This window comes from Cyprinus carpio, chromosome B8 (assembly GCF_018340385.1).
Source record: "Cyprinus carpio isolate SPL01 chromosome B8, ASM1834038v1, whole genome shotgun sequence".
NCBI classification, from domain to species: Eukaryota; Metazoa; Chordata; class Actinopteri; order Cypriniformes; family Cyprinidae; genus Cyprinus; species Cyprinus carpio.
The window spans coordinates 13,960,061-13,982,871 of record NC_056604.1 but is presented as its reverse complement, the minus strand read 5'-3'; the positions used below and the strand labels follow the sequence as shown (position 1 = coordinate 13,982,871).

Sequence of the window (22,811 nt, the reverse complement as noted above, 5' to 3'; positions counted from 1 at the left end):
GTGCATGCGCAAAGTTAAAATAGAAAAGGTGAGGTTGAGGGGTGCCCTAAGACCAGCAGAGCCTAGATACACAATGGCCAGCAGATTTTTTTTTTCCATTTACTTAAGCATAAACAAGTGCAATCATGGAACCTGAGAGAGGGCTTAGCTGGTTTACTACAGGCATAATGGCAAAAACTTTATGATTGTTTTTGTTTTGTGTATGATGTGGGTGTTATGAGGTTTATGCTGTTTTTGATTGGTGTGGTAGTGTTGTCTACTGTCAATATCGACTGCGGCATCCTAAATGTCATAAAAGTACTGGGTTACTACATACTGCCTTTATCTACAACACATTTTTGAATTCCACTACAATGCTTTTAATTTTATTTATTTGTTTGCATAAATATGATTTATATGGACATTTTTAACTATTGCATTCATGTATTGTGTATTTTTCTGCATTACATCTCATTCTAAATATTCAGCACTCAAAACAAAAGAAGACATAAAGCTTCTTTAGAATTTGCGTCTTACAGTTTTAAACGCAAAAGCACATTTTGTGAATGGCCCCTGGGGGGAGGTTCACACAGAATGTGTTTTTGTGTAATTATATATATTTTCATGTAAACATGCACTAGACTTGTGTCTGTTGCATGTACATATTTAGCTGTCTCACTCATGTCACAGGATTCTAAAAATGTGACATTTAAGTTCAAAGTAGTTAAACTTTGAATAAATTAATCTCTCTTGTGTTTTTTTCAGTTCCACTGCTCCGAGTCTCATGTTTTTGTGTTCCCAACATGAGTCAGATGGATGTGTTTGACTGTTGTGCTTGCACATAAACACAAACAATTGAACCTTTAAAAAAAAAAATGTTTCTAGACCTTACCTTTCTATTCCACCAGGCTGGCCTACATTTCACGTTTTTACAAAAAAATGTGTTCGTGTTAATAGCCCCTAAGGCAGCATCCTAAACGTCATGTTAGTCTCTACATAGACAGTGACACAAATAATGTAACAGAAGATATTAGTATGTTACAAGGCTAATGGCATGATGCTGTATTAAGCATAAAAATACATTGCACACTCGTGTGATTTCATAGTATGCTTAAAATAGGTAGTAACTTCGTGGGCCACATGAAAAGAATCATGAGATCCTTAATTTGCAATTGCTAAAACAGAGTTTGATTCTAACATGATTAATGCTAAGCTAACATATTGCTATTCTAATAAAATAAACATACATAGCACACACAAATAACAGTTTTTAATTGCACAAGTCTTATTGATATTTGCTCACTAGGTCTGAGAACAAGCCTATGTAATTTAATTAAAATACAATATATATATATATATATATATATAATATTATTAAAATGTATTATTATTATTATTACTGTGTTAAAGAATCATTTTACTGATTAAGACATTTCTTAAACATCTGTGCTTTGACACTGATCCGGACTGAGTCAGAACATGAGTCACTCTTTTTTTTTTCTTTCTGGAGTTTCCTAAATCTCTTGCACCCAGGAAATATTCCAAAAGCAACGGAAATGGGAGGAGAAAGTACAGAGGGAGGTACATACAGGAAAGAGAGCAAACCAATACCATTCCACACTTATGTTGTAACACACACACTATGCACTTGCCAGAACTCCCATTTGCCCAATCCAAGTAATCAGTTCACTGTGTATATACAGACCCAATAGAGTTTCATAGATATTATGTTTGTTGTCAGCACTCTTAAATGCCAGAAATAATAAGCAACAGCTGCTTGGTTCCTGAACCTATAACTGACCCCGAGCCCCAGCAGGACTTTCTTGTTCGCTGTCTTTTTAAGTGCACTTCCTGTACTAAGCCCCGCCCACCTCAGTGTTTTTCCCAAGTAGTTGGATCAACCTGTCCTGTCTTGTCTGTTTTACGTCAAAGTACCACGAGTGTTAGGGAGTGCCCTGACTCGCTCTCACACACACACTCATTCCCGAACAGTGTGAACCACATGCGTGCACACAAACACATACTTGAGAACACACTCACCTCTGCTGTTAGCTTAACCCACAATAGAATGTGATTACACACATACGGACACAGTTAGACTGTCAGACAAGTTTACAAACACTTCAGTCTCTAGCATCTGCTGATCTTTCTGGAACAATACCAATCATTCCTTAGATGACACTTCTCATCTATGCTAAATGATATAGCTTCCTGTTGGTTTACACCCAAGCTCATTATATAAATACAGTCCTAGTGAGTGTATGCTTAATTTGCAGCACTGTTTTGATCATAGGTAATGTAAGCATGTGTGTGTCTTATCACACGATTTATTATGACATTTCATTTCAGCACTTTTTTATGCGTGGGCGTTGAAGAATGGTACTGTTTTTAGCAATGTGTGATGAAATATGTTTTTCAGAAATACATTTAGAATCTCAAATCAAGCGAAACTGTATTTCTTTTCAACAAGGAAATAAAAAACTGTTAATAAACTGCTCCACGCTCCCCGAAACGTGATCCCAAACAGCTGAGACAGATAGGGATAAATGAGTGACACTAAAAACAAGTTAACAGTTGAAAGAGGGAAGGACATATTATAATGTTACATATAGGTTATGTCACAGGAAATGGGATGAACAGCTTGGCAGATGTGACATAAATCACCTCTAATTGATACATTCCAAGTGTCTGTGTAAGCACATGAAGAGACAAAGTGACCAGTAAAAACCGACACAAACCAGTATAGTAAAAACAGGTTAAAACAACCACAAACGTGTCGCCTCAGTACACCAGCGTCAGAGAGAGCGTCATTAGTACAACTGAAACCTGCTCATACCCGGCACAGGGTCCCGTATACTGTGTACAGATGGAAGCATATTTATGGCATCTGAGTTTGTAAAAACATTTAAGAAATCTCATCACAGAAAAAGTCTGTGTAAGGTTGTAAGATGTAAGAAAATGTTTTATTTGTAGCTGTGAGGTTTTGTTATTTTGGTAAGGTAATGCTACAGGAAATGTCTGGGTACCAGCTGTACTGTGCTGACACACACTCAAGCACGTACACAAGAAAACATTACAGCTCAGGACTCAGGACTGTCATGACTAGAGCATCTTACAGATATATATGTGTTTTCAGAAAGCCTTTGGATTTATATCTGCATTTTTGCACTGTGAACATTCTTGCATGAGGATGGGTTTCTTTAAAAGAGCATTTGACCAAAGTATTTGAACAATCACCGTTATTTTAATTTTAGATTCCAATCACAGAGTTCAGACGAGTTATTAAAAAAAAGTTTTAGTTTGCTTATTGGGGAAAACCCCAGCTGAAAATAAGGCCAAGAAGTGAGATACTGATCCTGAGGCGCCCTCTACTGGTCATGTGAATTATATAGCGCTAAAGTCAAAGGGCACGTAACAAACACTTCACTTCTAACATATTGGCAGCAAAGGGATGCTGTATGGAGTTTTTGTAAAATTCTGTAAAAAAAAAAAAAATATTAAAAAAAAAGGGTATTTTTATTGTAAAATATATATTTTAATGATTTTTTAAATATAATTTAATGTTTATAGATCATACAAATTATTTTTAAATGCTCATCTCTTCTTCCTTGCATATAAAATATAAATATATACTGCCATTATATGTCATAAGGTTTTTTTTACACATTGGACAACTGAAAATACTAGCTGGAGGCCTTAGTGTAATTTCGCACCATATCACTAAGAACCTGGTTCACCTTCTTTTGGTCTTGGGACGGTCTGGCCAGAGGTTTTAGAGTTTCCTCGGCAGTCTGAGCCCCAGTCTATAATCCAGACCCGCATACATTTTATTATAATTTAAATGTGGTATCAAATGTGAGCTTGAACTAAATAATAAGAGGATGACGAAACAAGCTCAAACTACACCATACATCACATAGATTTTTGAGTCTGTAATCTATGATTTAGATTAACTTTTTTTTTACAATTATAACACTCACAGAGAGCTTTCATTCATATTAAAGTTCTCAATATGAGATTTCATAAAAATCAGAAAAACTTCTCTCATCATCACACTATTGGAATAAGAACGAAGAATGAACAAACTCAAAAAGAGAAGAATCAGAGATTTATATGTTTATTACCACAGCGTCTGCTTTGTATTCTGTCCAAAAAATACAATTTCAAATGTCAATACATCCAACTGGAACAAAGCATATGCTTTTCTTACAAAAAAACAAAACATAAATCAACATTAAAAAGGACACAACAGGATGCTGGGAGGGGAAAAGAAATTCTTAAGCCTCATATACAAAGGCCAAGGAAGTCTGAAGTCTACCAGTCCAAAGATAACTGAAAGAAGACAAAGACACAGACAAATAAATTTCTCTCTATAGGTGTGTGTAAATAAAGCCGGCAAGAGACTTTACATTCTGTGGTCCAGCAAAGGGACCGGATTCTGAGAGTCACTACGATGAATGGTGGCACTCTGTTACAACAGAACCTTCAAACCAAACATCCACAGCTTCAGTGTGTGGAACATTGAACCTCTACAAGCTGAAAAAAAATAACTCCTAGCGACCCAAAAATTGCCATTCTGGACTGTTCAAGCAGCAGTCATAGAGTCACCACACAAAGCGAAGTCACAATTAAAAGCATTTCAGGCCTCAATACACAAGAGGCTTCATTTGTTTTGAGGTTATTACATTAGACTTGTTCACACATCGTTTAAAAGTAACAGTTCTGGAGCGTGGTTTGATTCGAAGGAAATGTTTATGCCCGTCTGCCGTTAATCTCTCTCGATAATAATTACTATGACAATAATATAATAAAACAGTAAAACACGAAGACAGCTCACTGTCACTGGTCATTTCTCTCTTTCCATTCATTCAGTGCTGGTGTTTTGTTTTTATACATTTTTTGGTAAGTCTGACCTCCTGCGCTCAACGCACACCATTTAGGTCATGTGACAAGGGCCAGAAGCATGAATGTATCTGTATTGCAGCAAGAAAAAAAGGTAAAAATAATATTCAAAGGCTGTCCCATGAGTCACCGTCCTCTAAAAGGGTAATAACAAGTGAAAAATCTAATTTTACTTAATACTGCCACCTGCTGCCACATTTTTGTTGTAACAATCAATCAGTCAGGTTAACTTGCTTTACCTTGATTTCCAGAGCTGGCATTAAATGAAATGCATGAAAATTTAGACATAAAAATCCATGAGATCTAGTAAGAATGCTTACTTGATTTGAAGTGGTTTTAGTTTTTCAGTTTAATTAAAAAATGAAATGCAAGTTCTGGATAAACTAAATGGCTGCAGCAGAGCCTCTGGAGAACCAACTGAATTTGTTCTGAATGTGGCGTCCAGCTCCAGCCTTTTAAATAGTCTGATTTGACAAAGGGAACAAATGAATGAATAAATGAGTGGCCGGTGCATCAGTCACTTGATCTTTTTTCTCACACAGACAAAGTGCCAGTCGCCTTTGGGGTATAAACTAAAGCTGAGGCTGGAAAAAAAAAGAATGAAATGAAAAAGCTTTTGGGCTGTTTTCTGCTGTGACAGTAGCCTAAGAGAGGACTTGATGGTATCAGACATCCCAGACTACTCTCCCTATGATCTCCCTTTTCTCCAAGACACACAATTACAAACAGGTTTTCAATCAGGTACAGCAGATTTGTGTTTTCAGCATGTATAAGAGAAGCCCACCTCCTGTGCAGCTCCTTCTGAGACTTAAAAATGCAACAACAAAAAAAATGATTGAGATGCATACACACACACACACGAAAAGTTCCCTTACTTACTGCAGCAATAACAGAGTCTTTTGGATTTTCTTTTACCTGTGTTTAACGTTTGGGTGTAGCAACACCTGAATTGTGAGGCCCTGAGGTTTTAAACGGACACACATTTATTAGATTGTGTGTAAGAGTGTGTGTGTTTAGAGAGAGGCGACAGCAGTTTGGCTAAGAAAAGTCTCTGAAACTCTTAACCCAAAGACATTCAGAGAGAGTGAGACGGGCCCAGCTGAGAGAGACAGGTCCAGCTGAGAAAGTATGAGTGTCTGTGTGTGTCTCTCTTTTTCTTTTCCCGCCAATAGCCAGCACATGGAGGGATAGAGAAAGAGATGGATGGAAAAAAGAGGGCATCAGTGGAAATAGGTGCGGTAACAGGCATAAGCACCTACAGCCAGTACCGCACACATAAACACACTGGTCAGCAGGGGGCTCCACGCTCCATCGGCAGCAACAGGAGTCGCCTCCTCTGTGGGAGTCTTGGGCGGAGACCGTGCAGGTTTGGGAGGGGCTTCTCTTGCGACAATTGGTTCATCGAGTTCGCCTAACAACGCCGACGTTCCGACCTCACCGGCTGCCCGTTTGCGAAGCTCTGACCCATCTGTGAATGTCTGGGGCGCACTGTAAAAAGCACAACAACTAAATGTTTACATGTGGCTGCTGGATGGGTACTGCTAGAAAGAGAGAGATATTGAGAGTTTGACCTGTTTGCACAGATTTCTGCTCTGTTTTTGATTATCTCACTGAAGAAGTGGGTGGTGTCAGAGTTCACCAGTTCGCCTTTGCCATTGGGTGGGTCTATTCGGGGCCGTGGTCTGGGAGGAGGAGGAGTTAATTGAGGGGGGAGATCCTCCTCATTTGATAACTCCTTCCACGACTCCTACTCACACATGAACAAAAACATTTCACTGATCAATACAGCCTACTAAAGGTGGGTGGAATGAACAAAAAAATTATTTATCACAGCAGGAGCTTTTTTTATATGGCAGTGAGGTATATCATATGAGGATATATTTGCTGGACATTCAAAACCAAAATGTTTTATATATTAAATTACAATTTAGTAGTAGTAGTAGTATTTTTCCAATAATAAAATCATTTAAATACATAAAAAATGACAGGGATTATTTTTGGGGCATTTTATGGCCAAAATCTATGATCATTTTTAACACTTAATTATAATGATTCAAATAAAAAAAAATTATAATAATAAAAATTGTATACAAAAAAAAAATCAATTGCTCAAATGATATAGCAATGACTAGCAGTTGATATTTCCATTTTCAATATTGATAATAATAAGAAATGTTTCTTGAGCAGCAGATCAACATATTAGAATGATTTCTAAAGGATCATGTGACACTCAAGACTGTAGTAATGGCTGCTGAAAATTTACCTTTGCCATCAAAGCAATAAATTACACATTAAAATATATTAAAATATAAAACAGTTATTTAAAATTGTAAATATTTCTTAATATTACTATTTTGCTGTGTATTTGATCAAATAAATGCAGCATTGATGAGCTTTTTTAAGAAACTTTAATATTAAGAAAATCTCACCAACCCCAAATGTTTTAATGGTATTAACACCGTCATTATGCTCAGCTTTACATCCTATAATACCTCAGCAAAGCATCCAGAAATTGGTTCTTTAACATGACTTTGATTACCTGTACAGACGTGTCTCCCATTATGTACTTGGCACCCTCTATGACAGCGAGGTAAGAGAAACGCAGCTGGTCAGCTGTCTGGATCAGACCCATGCGGTATCGCCGCATTTCCAGCAGGACCTCCTGGATGTGTACTGAAGTTGGATCTTTCCTCTGAGACATCTGAGAACACACATAGCAGTTGCTTAGAGGATGTGTGTGTGTGTGTGTGTGTCCTCTTGTGTGTGTGTTTGTGTTTGATGTGATTGTCAAGTGAAGTACACATGAGAAATCCAGACATTCAGTGATGCTTTGATTCAGAAAAATCTCAAATTTCAACTGTTTTCTATTTTAATATACAGTAGTCAACATTTGAAGTGGATCAAAACCTTTCATTAAAGTTGTCCTAAAACCAAAATGTGTTCTTGTCTTAGGACAACTTTGATTAACTTTTTTGATCCACTTCAAATGTTGACTACTATATTTAAAAATGTAGTTTATTCCTGTGATGCAAAGTTGAATTTTTAGCAGCCTTTGTCCCAGTCTTCGGTGTCACATGATCTTTAAGAAACCATTCTAATTTACTTTTTTTTTTATACATTTAGTCATTTTGCAGACGCTTTTATCCAAAGCGACTTACAATTGAGGGATACATAAAGCGATTCTTCTTAAAGAGGCAAACAGACACAGGAAGTGCTTGTAATACCAAGTTTAAGGCATTGTTCAAATGAGTACAAGCTAGAAAGAGAAGGAATAAATAAAAAGGAAAGACAATTTTTGTTTTTTCATATTTCTAATATGCTGATGTGCTGCTATATTCATATTCATTATATCATTAATGTTAGAAACCCTTCTTAATTTTTTTTTTTTGGGGGGGGGGGTGATTTTCAGGATTCTTTGATGAATACAGAGTTCAAAAGAACAGCATAACATTTTTGTAACATTTTACATGTCTGTCACTTTTGATCAAATGAACACATATTTGATGAATAAAATGATTCTTATTTTTTTAAATAAAACCATCTTACTGACCCAAATCTTTTGAACAATAGAGTATATTTTATTTTTTGAAAGAAAAGAGTGCTAAGGTACCAATAATAATGAAATTTTATCTGCCATAAGCATAAATATCAATGATCATGAAATTGAATAATATAAACCAATATGCTGTTGTACATGCTCCATTATTTAAAAAGATTAAATATTAACCAGCACTCTTGTCCAGCAGATCTGGCATTACATACAAGCGGTCAGTCCTCTCACCAGTAGAAGGCAGGTGTCTACAAGGCAGAACGTCCCAGAGCGGCCAATACCAGCGCTGCAGTGGACCACCACAGGACCGTGCTCTAGACTCAGACAGCCCGACTCACGCACTTTGAACAGGAAGTTGAGAAAAGATGCAGGCGACTCTGGCACGCCAAAATCTGGCCATGTGGTGTAGTGGAAATGAAGAATCTCCCGTGTTTCCTGTGTCTTTAAACACACGCGACACAAGCATTAATCACCACGAGCATGTGCTTGTTAGAAATAAACCTCTGGCATCTGCAATATCCTGAAACTGTTGAGTGAAGTCAACAAACCTGTCCAGACAGAAGTGCTGAACAAACCATTAAGAACATGCAACATATTTTGTTTAAAAAAAAAACAAAAAACAAGACTTTTAGCTAAATGGAAGAAAGTGACTAAAGGAGGACTATATAAAACCTCAAAGCACGACTGGATGAGATGAAAGGAAGATCGAGTGTCTCACCGAGAGATTTTCCAGCTCCAGCTGTCGTACTGTATAGTACGATTTCACATCTTCTGAGATCAGAGTAAGTCTGAAATTTGTGTCTTCAAAGACAGCCTCCCTCTCCTCTCGCTGAGGCCAATACTGAGCACACTTTATCTGTACGTACACACACACTTCTTCATTATAACCACACAAAACAAACCTCACACACACAACCCATGTACACACTCCATATGCATGCTAGAAGCACTGCAGGCAGATATTCAAAGTGAGTCTGTGTATCCATGAGGCAGATACAGCTACTGTGTGTGTTTCTCTCACCGAGCCTTTCTCTATAACGCGATTCAGCATCACAACCCCTCGGCAGCGCTGCTCCCACACCATCTCCCAGAAATGACCACAGGTGTTTGGTAACGGACCCTAAACAAACACACAACCATTAAAACAAGCACATGCAATATATTGTATTAATAATACATTTTAGACAGATGTGCTGCTTTATTTTTGTGGAACCCATGATACTTTTTTTAGGATTGTTTGAATATAACATTCAAAAGAACAACATTTATTTGAAATAGAAAACGTTTGTAACATTATAAAAGCCTTTATTGTAATTTTGATTAGTTTAAATGCATCCTTGCTGATTAAAGTATTAATTTTAATTAGATTAAAATCTAACTAAATCATATACAATATATTAAATCATCTACAATATATACAATTAATTAGTCAATACATTTATATATTCTATTCTATTTTTAATTTTACTCAGAGTGGAAACTCCTGCTCTCTAATGACCTTTTTCATTAGTGCGTGTAGTAAAAATCACACATTTGAGCAGGCGTGAGGTACATGACAGTGTGGGTGAGAATGTGTGTGTGTTTTGTGTGTTTGTGGCTATAGCTGGAAGTGCTCTGACTGAACAAGGCCGGCAGGTTGAGACGAGTCTGCTGCCGTCTAGGAGCATCAGTGCACTAATTCATCTGTACAATAAAGAAACGTCATGCTGACGCAACTCAAGATTTCACAACATTTCCCAGTCTTCTCTCCAGGCACAAGAGAGGGAAAATCTCTCTGGCAGATACCACCAGTGATCAAATGGAATGTCACCACAGTATATACCAGTGTGTGACGTCGACTGGGGTGTTGGCCACCTAATAGATGCGTAATACAAACGTCAACACAAAGGTTAAAACCAGGATGGGGGGGGGCGGGGTCTCTAAACAGGAAGCTTTCCCATCACTTGCTTAACCTAACTTTGTTTTAGTGTAGCTAACCTTTTTGTCTTATGTATACCCAAAGTCCCACCTGAAACAAACCAGAAATATTAACTCATAACTCATATAATACTGGATCATTTAGCACTAATATAATTAAAATGACCGTTTCACCTTTAAACTGTAAAGCAGTTTTTTAAAAATGTGTTTTAGGCACAACGTGAAGCCCCAGAGGAAATAAAGTGTAATGATATAAATAAAAACAGTATTCTTCCACCAAACAATGGCCGTTTCTCAATACGTGTTCTTGTCTGTGCTTGTGTTCTTGTGGACATGTGAAATGTCATCAGTGGTCACCCAAGTACTGTTCCAATTCAAAGTTCACATCTAGCCAAGTACAGTTTAAATCCCCGGATGTGTTCTTGCTCTGCCCCTTTTATCGAGGATGCATCCAGAGGTGACTTGTGCGATCTGCGAACCGGGTATCCCAGAATGCAATTCACACCAACAAGCGAGCGTTAATGGCGTGAAAACCCGCCTAGTTTCCAAAATATATCTGTTATTGTGTCATGAAATTTAGTTTTAAGAGTATTTCAGGAGAGAATGTAGTTGTTTAAAATTCAAATCTGCAGTTTATTTATAAAGATAGTGCCTATTTGAAAATGTGCTTCGCCAATTTCGGAGACATGAGCTCTAGGCGATCACCAGGCGCTCAGTGCTCATGTATCCTCACCTCGGCTAGTCCTTCTGACATTTGCCGCTGGCTCTGAGGTCTCTGTGGTGGTTAAACATGAGGTATAATTAGTCTGGTGTAAATCTAACAGGCAGTCTTTGGTCTCATGATTCTATTATTTCTTCCAGGTCAATGGTTTGGCTAAGCACAAAGTTGTGCTTCATAAATGATTCATTTATTTATCGTAATACAGAACTGACTTTGTAGCATACATTTGACTGAACTGTCTGCTTTTGTCTTTATTTCTGATTACATAAGTGTCTTATACTTTATACTTATACATTTATAATAGCTTTTTATTGTTTAAAATTATTGTTCATTAAAATGGACATTTAACAAAAAAAGGAGTTGTGCTTGTCATTTCATTTTATTAGCCTATACATAGATAATCAGAGTATATGTGCACATATTACCTTAATTACGTATTAATATGTTTTATATTTTTAAAATGAAAACGAAAAGAGGGTTGTATCTTATATTTTGAAGAAAACTAAAAGGCAGTGGTGTTTGATATCATTTGTTTTGTTGTAATGCGTGCACGTTGCATGAACCACATTTTAGTGGCTATTAATATTTTAAATTAAACAGAAAAGAGGCAAAGCTGTTTGATATAATATTTCGTTTCACTGTAATGTATGTACATTCTCTGAACTAATTTTTTGTGACTATTAATATGTTTAAACGAAAGGCTGTTTGATTTCATATTTCGTCGTATGTAAATACATACAGTGTAGATAACGGGAGTAGCCAAGGCGAGCTGACTAACGTTATCAAGTACGCTGCTGTTCCATTTGCAGAATTAACCATACTTGCGTCCTCCCGTCCCCAGGAGTTCACACTCCCAAGTCGAACTTACGAAGTCCAAACTAACGAGGACGCAAGTCCGAACTTTGCATACTTGGTACTGAGAAACAGCCAATGTATTTCCTCAGAAACAGTTGTGGTTTCAACAAACTGGTTGCCGAGCAACACAAAGATGTAAACCATGGTGTTTGTTTGTAGAGTAATTTACAACAGCTTTGAACGTGGCTCAACCAATCAGAATCAAGGACCAGAACTATCCGTTTTATAATAAAACTTTTGTTGTGAGTCCTGTGAATTTTAGTGATGGCCCCAAGAAAATGAATAAAGAAGTCTACCTAGGTCCAGGTTTACCTGGTTTGAAATCTCTATTCCAAGTCACGTCGGATGAAAATAAATGGCTAGATAACAAGACAAATATTTGCTGTGAAAATTCAGCATGATAAACATTTTCATTTGAATGAACGACTGTTAATGCATCTGTTCAGACAGACACAAACATTTGCATGCCATTTATGTGACAGGTTTTTTTTTTTTTTTTTTAACAGAAGAGTTCTTATCTCTTATCTATTGCACTGCAAAGAAAACTAACCAAGCATCAAGATTAGCTCTTTTCTAGAAGCGCCACCTACAGTCAGAGTGATCTCACGTTTTCATTCAGCTTGTCTGCCATTTTTTATGCCTTCAACTAAACGGACAGAATGCATACGAAAATTGCACCAAACAATTTGTGGTTAATATTAATATTAATATTCCAAGAAAATTTGACAAGAGATTTTTTTTATATGCCCCTACTCCTATGCCAATGAACTCTTCAGTTCCTTTATTGTGTCCGTATCTTCCTCAGATGTGTCAGATGGTGTGCAGGTGCAGATAAAACATCAGATTCAGAAGATGCAAATCTGGGGTTTAAGTGTCAGTGTGTCACCTGAGTTAGTATGTAGTTTCTCTGAGCTTCTTCCACTGAGATCAGGCTGGCATTGATGTAGTCATTACTGCCGATCTGTAGACGAATACGGCTGTGGTCGACTGTGAAAAGAGAGAGCGATTAAGCTGTGAGGCGCATCACCCATGATGCTTTGCAAGTTCAGTGGTGGAACGACTCTTTTTCAGGTCCTGTTCTCAGTTCCCCACAAGAGAGAAAAACATCTCCCCGATGAAAACGCTCAATTCAAACAGATAAAACACAGTGTCATTCATTTAATGTGGTGTTTCGCGAGCTGAGGACCTTTTCAGGTTGTTGTGGAAAAAGAAAAAGGCTCTTAGAGAGAGAGGAAACCACAACAGCTCTTTAAAGTCTTTGTGACGGAAGAGTTAAAAAAGGGAGAGAAAAAAAGACATGACATCTTCAGTGTGAAATGACTTTAACAGCTCGCTGATAACAGGCCCCTTCCGTTAGGTGTCACTGACTGTGTCAAACAGGGGAAGCAGCACACTTACACGGACTGACGTCTCTGTAGCGATTACGACTTCTGTTTTCTGGAAGTTTGGCGATCTTGCATGGTAGGTCACTGGACTGCTGCTTAATCTCCTACGATAAAACACAAGTCCATGTGATGAAAATGCTTCTTACTGTAAGTGAAACAAATGTGTGACGAATGGTTTGCTGGGGGAAACTATAAGGCACACAGTTATGGGGATCACCAGCATCCAGTTAACAATGCCATTCATGCATCACTCACTGAAAACTGCAAGTGAGCCAGATTAGTAGATAAAAGTGTCAAACTAACTAATAGTAGACTCCCTCTCATAAAATATGAACTCATCCCCCTCATCTCTATATTGGTCACTGTTTACAAATGACGAATTCAGGTCATCTCTATGTAACTTGTTATATCATTTATTGTGCGAGTTAGGGAAGAAGCAGCGCAATCGGAATTGTCAAAAAATCAACATCACATCAAAAAAAACAAAACAACCTTCTTTTGTATCGTTATGAATATTTAGAAAATCATAATCAGTTACGGAGCAGAATCAGCCCTTTAAGGTTACCTGGTAAACGGCGTTCCAGTTCCCGAGCTCATCGATTTCCCGAAACTCGGTTTCCATGGCCGCGTGTGTTCCGCGTCGCTCGATAGATGACCCCCTGACAATACAATTAGTTATAAAGTCGATGTCGAATCACATGAAACAAAACGGACTTTTAAAGTCTGCTTTAATTTTCTTATAGAACGTCTCTAATGGTACTGTTGTGTCGTTCTTACCGGAAACACGCTGCTCGCTCCTCCCGTAGCACGGCTCTCCGCTGTCCGTCGTGGTCACGCCCCTCTTTCCTCACATTGACCAATGAAATTCCGTGAGTGGCCATGAAAGCCTGGTGAAGGCCAATCAGCGCAACGTAGTGAGGCGTGGCAACCCCTTCGGCCAATCATATTACGGAGCGTTACCTCTTTCTTATTCTGGGCTTTGTAGTTTTTTGTAGCTCGAGGTGTTTACACAATACATTTATGTGTGTTGAGGTTTAGAAACGTGTATGAAGTAAAATGGCTCTTTTTTAACTTTGCGGTTTTAAGAGTGGAATCAAATAATAACATGTTATATCTTCGTCAGCCGCATTTAATAATTAAATGTGATATTTTGTACATCTACTTGTGAATTTAGGCTAACTTATTGTATTTTGGTAATATTTATTCATTTTCGTATTTTGAGGGCATTTCATTGTACTAGACAATATTCACCTCTAAATAATGCACCTTGTATTTCGATATAAAATAATACAAATGTTATGGTTAAAACCATTATAACACAAGTGGTTCTTAAAAAAACAGGTACTCAGGCTCCCTCTAGTGGTACGCAGAGGAATCACTAAATTAAATATAAATTAATATTAAAATGGCCTGGTTTCACAGACAGGGCTTATACTAAACCAGTATTAGGCCATAGGACATTAGGACATTTAAGTAATTTTTAAAAACACGCCTTAGAAAAAAAAAAAAAAAAAAACTTTCCTGGTGTGCATCTTGAGACAAAACAAGGACACGGACATATTTTAAGATCAATCAGTATGAGTTACTTTCAGTTGACACAGCTCAGGCTTAAATTTAAGTCTGGGACTAGGTTTAAGCCTTGTCTGTGAAACCGGGGTATACATTTTAATTTAATCTCTGATCTTGTTAATTTTGTTTGTATGATGTATTGTTTTTATTGTATTTTTCTGTGCTTTTCTTGTATTTTTCAGTATAAGAGGTTCAACACATTTTAATTGAATCATTATTTAACTGTGTATGTACAATGTTAAAGTGGCTGACAACAATAAATATTCTTATTAGAAATAAAACTGCCTCGTTCTTGAACTGTGCAGAGCTGTAGCTGAATAGTTAGATCAGCTACACTACTGTATTTTAATGTTGGTCATTATGGTGGTACTTGGAGATCCAATATTTTCTGAGGTGGTACTTGGTATAAAAAGTTTGAGAACCACTGCAGTAGGCTATTGGTTTGCTGTGAATTCAGTAATACATTAATATTTGGGTTTGTCCTGTTTTATTTATTTCTTTACTGAAGGCCCAATAACACAGCAAAACATTCACGGGGAACTTGTGGGCCGGATAGGCTGGATTAGTCCAGGGCCGAATTTTAACCCCAGTCCAGCCCTGGCCGCACGTCCGCCGCTCGCAGTCACAGCTCTGGGTCAAACCGGTTCCGGTACAGCGTGTTCTTCCCTCTCGGACAGAGACGCAGAACGTGCCCACACTGTGTCCGCGAGCTGACATAGCGTACTGTATATCAGACTGTTTTAATCTGTGTCCGTTAAGTTATTTGTTTTATAATTTGCTAGTGAACTCGACCGCCTGGTTCTGCATGTTTCATAGAGACTCATAGCGACCAGACGGCGAGCAGCTGCTGCTGAACTCCCATGAACTGATCTCACAGCCTGTGCAGCCAGGTAACGTATGAACACCGAGCTCTTATATTATTAACTCGAGTCGGTAATATTAATCTGTGAAATGTGATTAAAGTAACTATGTTTTTGAAATTAATGATCAAATCAAAACATAAGGTAGTGCATTGCATTAGCATTCAGGCTAATGTCATCCGGTTTGACTAAACTGATTCAGTTTAGTCATATAACAGCGATGTTACACATCGTGTAATAATACAAACACAACGTTTAGCAGAACATTGCTCGACGTGAGAACCCGCAAATGTTTTTTTTAATGGTTTAATTATTTGTTTGGTTGGTTAGCCTGTAAGCACGTTAAGTTAACGGGATGTAAACCTTTAACACTGGAAATTTGGAGCAGCCAGCCTGAGCAGAAAAAAAACTGATCATAATATGACAGATTGCACGAATACAATTGAAGTTAAAACAGACATGTTTAATCTAGCTTACATTTAATCAAATCAGTATCAGAAATTAGCTCATGGGGCCCTTTGGAATTTATTTTAGGGGTTTTTGCACATCATGTCGTTAATTTCTGACAACACTTAAAGTGAATCACATATTATTTATCAACCAATTAGATATGCCAAGAATGGAATATTATGAAATCCATGATAAGTCTTGACTACATAGCCGATTGTTTTTAACAGCAATCTGTACTTTTTATGCATCCTCATCAGGCCCAGATTGTGAACTGTGGAACGAGGTGTAAACTCTGGGGAGTTTTTGCTTTGTCTCCCCATGACAACGTGTCACCATGATGACTGTGGCTCCAACAGTGATGCCGAGCGATGCACCTCTGATGATGAGGATGCCGAGCTCGCTGATATTGGGCCGCTGCTGACAAATACAGCTGAAGCTGAGAAATCAAGAGTGAGTTGTGAGGGGAAAATAAAACACAATACCGTTTGGGGTCAGTAGTAGTAGTATTTTTATTTGAAGAAATTAATCATTTTATTTTGCGAGGGTACATTAAAGGGATACTCCACCCCAAAATGAAAATTGTGTCATTAATCACTTACCCCCATGTTGTTCCAAACCCATAAAAGCTTTGTTCATCTTCACAACACAATTTAAGATATTTTGGACGAAAACCGGGAGGCCTGTGACTGTCAAGTAAATAACAGTGTCAAGGTCCATAAAAGGTATGAAAGTCATCATCAGAATACTCCATCTGCCATCAGACATGCAATCTGGGTTATATGAAGTGACAGGAACACTTTTTGTAAGCGAAGAAAACAAAAATAATGATTTTATTCAACAATTCCTTTGTCAACAGTCTCCTCTGTGTCTCTCCTTATCACCGTATGCTGTGTATGCTGTTCTGTATCATCCGCGACACAAGGATGCGCTGTTTTCTTTCAAATTAAAGCTAAATACACATAGAAACAGCGCATCCTTGTGGGGCAGATGATACAGAAGAGCATATGCAGCATACAGTGATAAATGTTCCCGATGCTTCATATAACTCAGATTGCACTTCTGATGGCAGATGGAGTATTCTGACGATAACTTTCATACCTTTTATGGACCTTAACACTGTTATTTACTTGGCAGTCTATGGGACAGTCACAGGCCTCCCGGTTTTCATCCAAAATATCTTAAATTGTGTTCCGAAGACTAACAAAGCTTTTACGGTTTTGGAACCACATGGGGGTAAGTGATTAATGCCAAAATTTTCATTTTGGGGTGGAGTATCCCTTTAAATTGTTTATAGGTTACAGTAAACATTTATAAAGGTCCAAAATGTTTATCTTTCAAAGTAATTCTGGTCTTTTGAACATTCTATTCATCAAAGAATCTGAAAAATCAGTTTTGTTATTACTGGAATAAATTGTTATTTAAAAAAAAAAAAAGTGTATTTTTACTGTATTTTTAATCATATAAATGCAGCCCTGCTGAGACCCCAAGCTTTTAAATAGTAATGTACATATAATAGCTGGAGTGAGGAAAGAAAAGCTAAACTTACTTAACTAAAAGATAATTAGAAGCATGATTGTTGTTGCAGGGTGCATCAGCATTTCCTGATGAGGATGAGAATAAGGATGAGGATGAGAATGAGGATGAAAGAGGTTTGCGGGTGGCTACACTGCCCATGCAGGCACACCATGCCATGGAGAAGATGGAGGAGTTTGTACACAAGGTAACAGATGGTTATTTACTTGGCAGTCTATGGGACAGTCCTTAACTGTCCTGGAACTACTATTGATGTATTTTCAAAAACGCCATGTGTATAACTAATCACAATGTTCATATTTTAAATGGATTGTTATTTAAATGTGGCCTATTTCTAGTCTGGGATGTTTGTGTTAAAGGGCACCTATTATGCCTCTTTTTACAATATGTAATAATTTTTAGGTGTCCTCAGAATATGTCTGTGAAGTTTCAGCACAAAATACCCCACAGATCATTTATTCTATAATTTTGAAAATGCCTGTTTTGAGTGGAAGCAGAAACATGCTGTTTTTTTGCATGTCTCTTTAAATGCAAATGAGCTGCTGCTCCCTGCCCCCTTTTCCAGAATAGTGCTGTGCCTTTAAAGCTCTTTAAACCGCTTAAGAAAAAAACACGTTTATATTAGATCTGTGTATTAAAAGGATACTTAGTGAAAAGGTGTTGCCGAGCAATGTACAACGTTAAAACATAAGCGTCAAAAAAATGTCAACGAGAAAATAAAGGCATTATATAGGTGGGTAAATTTGACCCGCTGGCGCTTATAGGTATAAATGCCCTGTTTTTTGATCTGGTTTTATCTAAACAATTTTTAACGACAGGGGATTGTAAATTACACAATTTAAGTAAAAGTCAATGACTGGAAGACTTAAATGTTTCATTGAAAATCTGTTATGTACATTTGAAAAACAGCCATGGGTTAAATCTAAGTTCTAGTGTTAACGGGCCCCTATTATGCAAAATTCACTTTTACATGTACCTGCTGCTGTCTATGTTGTTAATGAGCCATGGATTTTTATCAATATGGGGTGGTTGTGTACACACTGCCAACACACATTTCTGTTCAAACAACATGTGAAAGTGAATTTTGCATAATAGGGGCCCTTTAAAGCAAAGTCTTTCCATTACCAGGTATGGGAAGGATGTTGGCGAGTTATTCCATACCATCTTCTCCCCGACTGGCTAAAGGACAATGATTACCTGCTGCATGGACACCGCCCACCCATGCCGTCCTTCCGTGCCTGTTTTGGGAGCATCTTCAGGATTCACACAGAAACTGGAAACATCTGGACGCACCTGCTGGGTCTGTGCTTGTGTTATGTGAGATGTGACATGATAATGCAAAACCGTTTAATGTAACAAAACAAGTATCTCTTGAAATACTATATATCACTGTAGCTTCTATTTATAAACTGAAAAACATACTCCTCAACAGTTTTTATTAAGCATTTCCTGTTGTATTATATACACTTTACTGTTCAAAAGTTAGGGGTGAAAATTTTTTGATGTTTTTGAAAGAAAGTCTCTCATGCCCAAGCCTGCATCTATAGTTACAATACCTGTTTTGTATTTTAATGTATTTTGTGTATTTCGGTATATTTTCATGTAATGGAAAAGCTGTGTTTTCAGCATCATTACTCCAGTCTTCAGTGTCACATGATTCTTCAGAAATCATTCTAATTTGCTGACTTGTAGATCAAGAGACATTTCTTATTGTTACTATCAATGTCGAAGACTGTTTTTCTGCGTATGTTTTTATGGAAACCGTGATAGATTTTTTTCTGGGCTCTTTTGATGAGTATAGAAATCTTTTGGAACAATGTGAAAGTGTTTACTGTCACTTCTAAACAGTAGTGTGTCATATAACCCCAGTGGCATTTTAAGAAAGATAAATTGAACAATATTTGTAATGTGATAATCTGATATGTGTGAATCACTTCCCTGAGGATGACGCAAAGTACACTACTTGGACTTCTAATGGCGCTCTAACCTGTAATTATGTTTCTGGTATCTAGTTTGAAAGGCTAATTAGGCTATCCCAATGTGTCCCTACAGGCTTAATTCTGTTTCTGTTCTTGGGTACTCTGACAATGCTGCGGCCAAACGTGTCTTTCATGGCACCCGTGCAGGAGAAGGTGGTGTTTGGGGTGTTCTTCCTGGGTGCAGTTCTTTGTTTGTGCTTCTCCTGGCTTTTTCACACTGTCTACTGCCACTCGGAAAAGGTCTCCAGGACATTCTCCAAGTAAGTGACACCCATTTTTATGCTCTTTGTGTGAAGGCATTTTACGAGATGCACATTAAGTGGCATTGTGTACACTGGCGGACAATTTGGTATAATTAAGTTTTTTTTTTATGTCTTTAATGCTCAACAATGCTAAATTTATTTAATTAATAAATACAGTAAAAATATAAATATTTTGAAATACTATAACTGTTTTCTACTTGAATACATTTTGAAATTTGATTTATTACTGCAATGGCAGTAACAAAAAAATACTTTTATTTAGCAAGGATGCACTACTAAATAAGTCAAATGTGACCGTATAAACTTTTTTAATAAAAAAAAGATTTCTGTTTGAAATAAATGTTGTTCTTTTGAACTTTTAATTTATCAAAGAATCATGAAAAACATTATCACAGTTTCCACAAAAATATCAAGCAGCACAACAGTTTTTAACACTGATAATAATAAGAAATGTTTTTTTCAGCACCAAATCAGCGTATTAGAATGATTTCTGTAGGATCATGTGACCTTCAGTAACTTGAGTGTATTTTTTTGTTATGTCTGTAGGTTGGATTACTCTGGTATCACGTTTTTGATCATGGGCTCATTCGTTCCGTGGCTGTACTACTCGTTTTACTGCTCTCCTCAGCCGCGGCTCATTTATCTCTCTGTTGTATGTGTGCTGGGTGTCGCTGCTATCATTGTGGCCCAGTGGGACCGATTCGCCACCCCTGGCCACCGGTCCACACGTGCAGGTAACATTCTCCCCTGCTTCTCCGAATATTCCATTTGCCTGATTGATTTCAGGTGTTTCTTAAAAAATGTTTCCTCATATTAAGGAGTTTTCCTGGGCCTTGGTCTGAGTGGGCTCATTCCCACAATGCATTTTACCATCGTAGAGGGTTTTGTGAAGGCAATGACAGTGGGTCAGATGGGCTGGTTCTATCTGATGGGTGCAATGTACATTAGTGGAGCAGCACTTTATGCAGCACGGATACCTGAACGCTACTTCCCTGGGAAATGTGACATCTGGGTAAGACTCAAGGGAATCTTTCTTGCATGTCTATTGGAAAGTAATGTTAGCGTAATAGTGTAAGTATCCACGGTGTCATCTATTTCCAGTTATTTTAGCAGTGCAAAAACAGATATGCTTGTTGATGTTTATACTGATGATATTAATTGATTTTTTTTATCATAATCATAAACAAAAGTTATTTATCTATAGCGGCTTATGAAATGGAAGTCTCACATTGACTGAAAATAGCTTACTTTTGCATTGCAAAGAAGTTGTATTCTCATGGTCTCTGTCTGTTTTACTTTCCCAGTTTCAGTCGCATCAGATATTCCATGTGCTGGTTGTCGCAGCAGCGTTTGTCCATTTTTATGGGATCTCAAACCTGCAGGAGTTCCGCTACGGCCTGGAAGGAGGCTGCACAGATGATACTCTGCTGTAAAGAAAAATAAATCAATCTGGCCAGTGCTTGCTCACTTCACAATGAACCCAGACCTGACACAATGCTGATTTAATCATTTTTATTGTCTCTTGAAGGATTTTAACATTTATTTAAATAAGATGTTTATTTGTTAAGATACTGATAAATGAGGTAGTCTTGTGTTTATATTGTTCTTCACTATTTCAATGCAGCATAGAATTTATTGTAAAACACTGGAATAAATCATAAAGCATAACAGAGGTCTTGAGAGGCACTACCTCCTCCAACACTCTTTCTTCTGACCAAGGTGTCCGCAGGTCATTAAAAAGTCTTAAATAACGGTTTCCTAATTAAAGGCCTTAAAAAGTTTTAAAATGTCCTAAATTCAGTTTCGATGGGTCTTAAATATTTTTGGTCACATTACCGCTAAAATATCTTCAGTCTGACAGGCCTAATGACTGTTTACAACCATTGGACTAACAGAAGATTTTACAATAATTACACGTAAATAATTACACACAGTTTAAAAAATAGGCCTTTATAAAGGCAAATAAAAATATGCAGATTTAAGTATGTAAAAGCTTATAGAACACTGATGAAAATATTGCTTCAGAATAATTGTGTACCCCACCAAAAATCTCGGTGATGTGGTAGTTTTGTGGGGATATTTTGTGTGGAATATTGTCTGCTGATATGAAAAGTTCACTGTATATCGTAGAATTAAATATTTATGAGAGCGATTGATTATTTATTTATTTTTTTGTACATTTAACACATTAAATATTACATATATGTGTGTAAAGTAATGTGTATTTCCATTACAGGTTTAGGTCTTAAATTTCATATAAGGTGGTATTAAAAAGATCTTAAAAAGTCTTACATTTCACTTGTTCATATCTGTATTATTGCAGAAACCCTGTCTGACTGATCTGTTGGTTTATGGTTCTGTACTTTGTAAGAATTTAAGGGAAAACACATGAACATGCTTAGGTCTCAGTTCTCTCAAACATGTTTGCATGATCATTCCTTAACTTTTGATCTGAAATGCTTAACCTAGTGCTTCAGCAATGGGTTTCACGGCGGGACACAATTGTATCTTTTGTTTGAGTGAATAAGGGTTTCAGTCAAAAATACCTGAACTAGTTTTAGAAGTCAAGATATTTAAAAAGAGCAAAATAAAGATGAAACATCAAGAATTGCTTGCTTTGATCATTAATAGTTTTTTTTTTTTTTTTCAAAGTATACTGACCTTTTGGTATGTATGTGTGTGTGTGTGTATATATATAGAGAGAGACAGAACACTTATTTACAATACCTTCCAGTTATTGGTGTTAATATGGCATCTTGTGCTAATTTCCTTTATCTGACAAACCCTATAACTATTCTGACCCTTGGTGCCCTTCTCACACCTAGATTGCATACACTTGTATATTTTA

At 37.2% G+C, this 22,811-nt stretch overlaps 2 protein-coding genes and 1 long non-coding RNA gene across 3 annotated transcripts in view; 2 read left to right on the top strand and 1 right to left on the bottom strand.

Moving 5' to 3' along the window:
- LOC109083344 overlaps positions 1–8,737 on the top strand; it is a 65,599-nt gene extending 56,862 nt beyond the window's left edge. The window contains exon 5 of the long non-coding RNA XR_006155437.1: positions 8,628–8,737. This is a non-coding gene — a long non-coding RNA (uncharacterized LOC109083344). The remainder of the gene's footprint in view (positions 1–8,627) is intronic.
- LOC109092414 (tyrosine-protein phosphatase non-receptor type 1-like) lies at positions 4,081–14,431 on the bottom strand. Its single transcript, XM_042729870.1, has 10 exons — positions 14,087–14,431; positions 13,875–13,968; positions 13,323–13,413; positions 12,811–12,911; positions 9,453–9,551; positions 9,150–9,287; positions 8,663–8,872; positions 7,421–7,582; positions 6,453–6,628; positions 4,081–6,369 (listed from the first exon to the last, which is right to left on the bottom strand). The coding sequence occupies exons 1-10, from the start codon at positions 14,188–14,190 to the stop codon at positions 6,102–6,104; spliced, it is 1,443 nt and encodes a 480-aa protein (XP_042585804.1). The 5' UTR covers positions 14,191–14,431; the 3' UTR covers positions 4,081–6,101.
- A 1,009-nt stretch (positions 14,432–15,440) lies between these two features.
- Positions 15,441–22,571, top strand: adipor1b (adiponectin receptor 1b). The gene is made up of 8 exons (XM_019108773.2): positions 15,441–15,768; positions 16,446–16,638; positions 17,774–17,908; positions 18,850–19,021; positions 19,774–19,960; positions 20,510–20,697; positions 20,782–20,975; positions 21,268–22,571. The coding sequence occupies exons 2-8, from the start codon at positions 16,507–16,509 to the stop codon at positions 21,394–21,396; spliced, it is 1,137 nt and encodes a 378-aa protein (XP_018964318.1). The 5' UTR covers positions 15,441–15,768; positions 16,446–16,506; the 3' UTR covers positions 21,397–22,571.
- The last annotated feature ends 240 nt before the right edge of the window (positions 22,572–22,811 follow it).

Bases quoted from the DNA above. Each gene is read 5' to 3' on its own strand.
- adipor1b (XM_019108773.2), top strand. From the start codon at position 16,507: ATGACAACGTGTCACCATGATGACTGTGGCTCCAACAGTGATGCCGAG. The intron at 19,961-20,509 runs GTAAGTGACACC...TTATGTCTGTAG, and splicing joins GTCTCCAGGACATTCTCCAA to GTTGGATTACTCTGGTATCA. The intron at 20,698-20,781 runs GTAACATTCTCC...CCTCATATTAAG, and splicing joins CCACCGGTCCACACGTGCAG to GAGTTTTCCTGGGCCTTGGT.
- LOC109092414 (XM_042729870.1), bottom strand. From the start codon at position 14,190: ATGGCCACTCACGGAATTTCATTGGTCAATGTGAGGAAAGAGGGGCGT. The intron at 13,414-13,874 runs GTAACCTTAAAG...GTTTTATCGTAG, and splicing joins ACTGGAACGCCGTTTACCAG to GAGATTAAGCAGCAGTCCAG. The intron at 6,370-6,452 runs GTCAAACTCTCA...TGCTTTTTACAG, and splicing joins GCAGAAATCTGTGCAAACAG to TGCGCCCCAGACATTCACAG.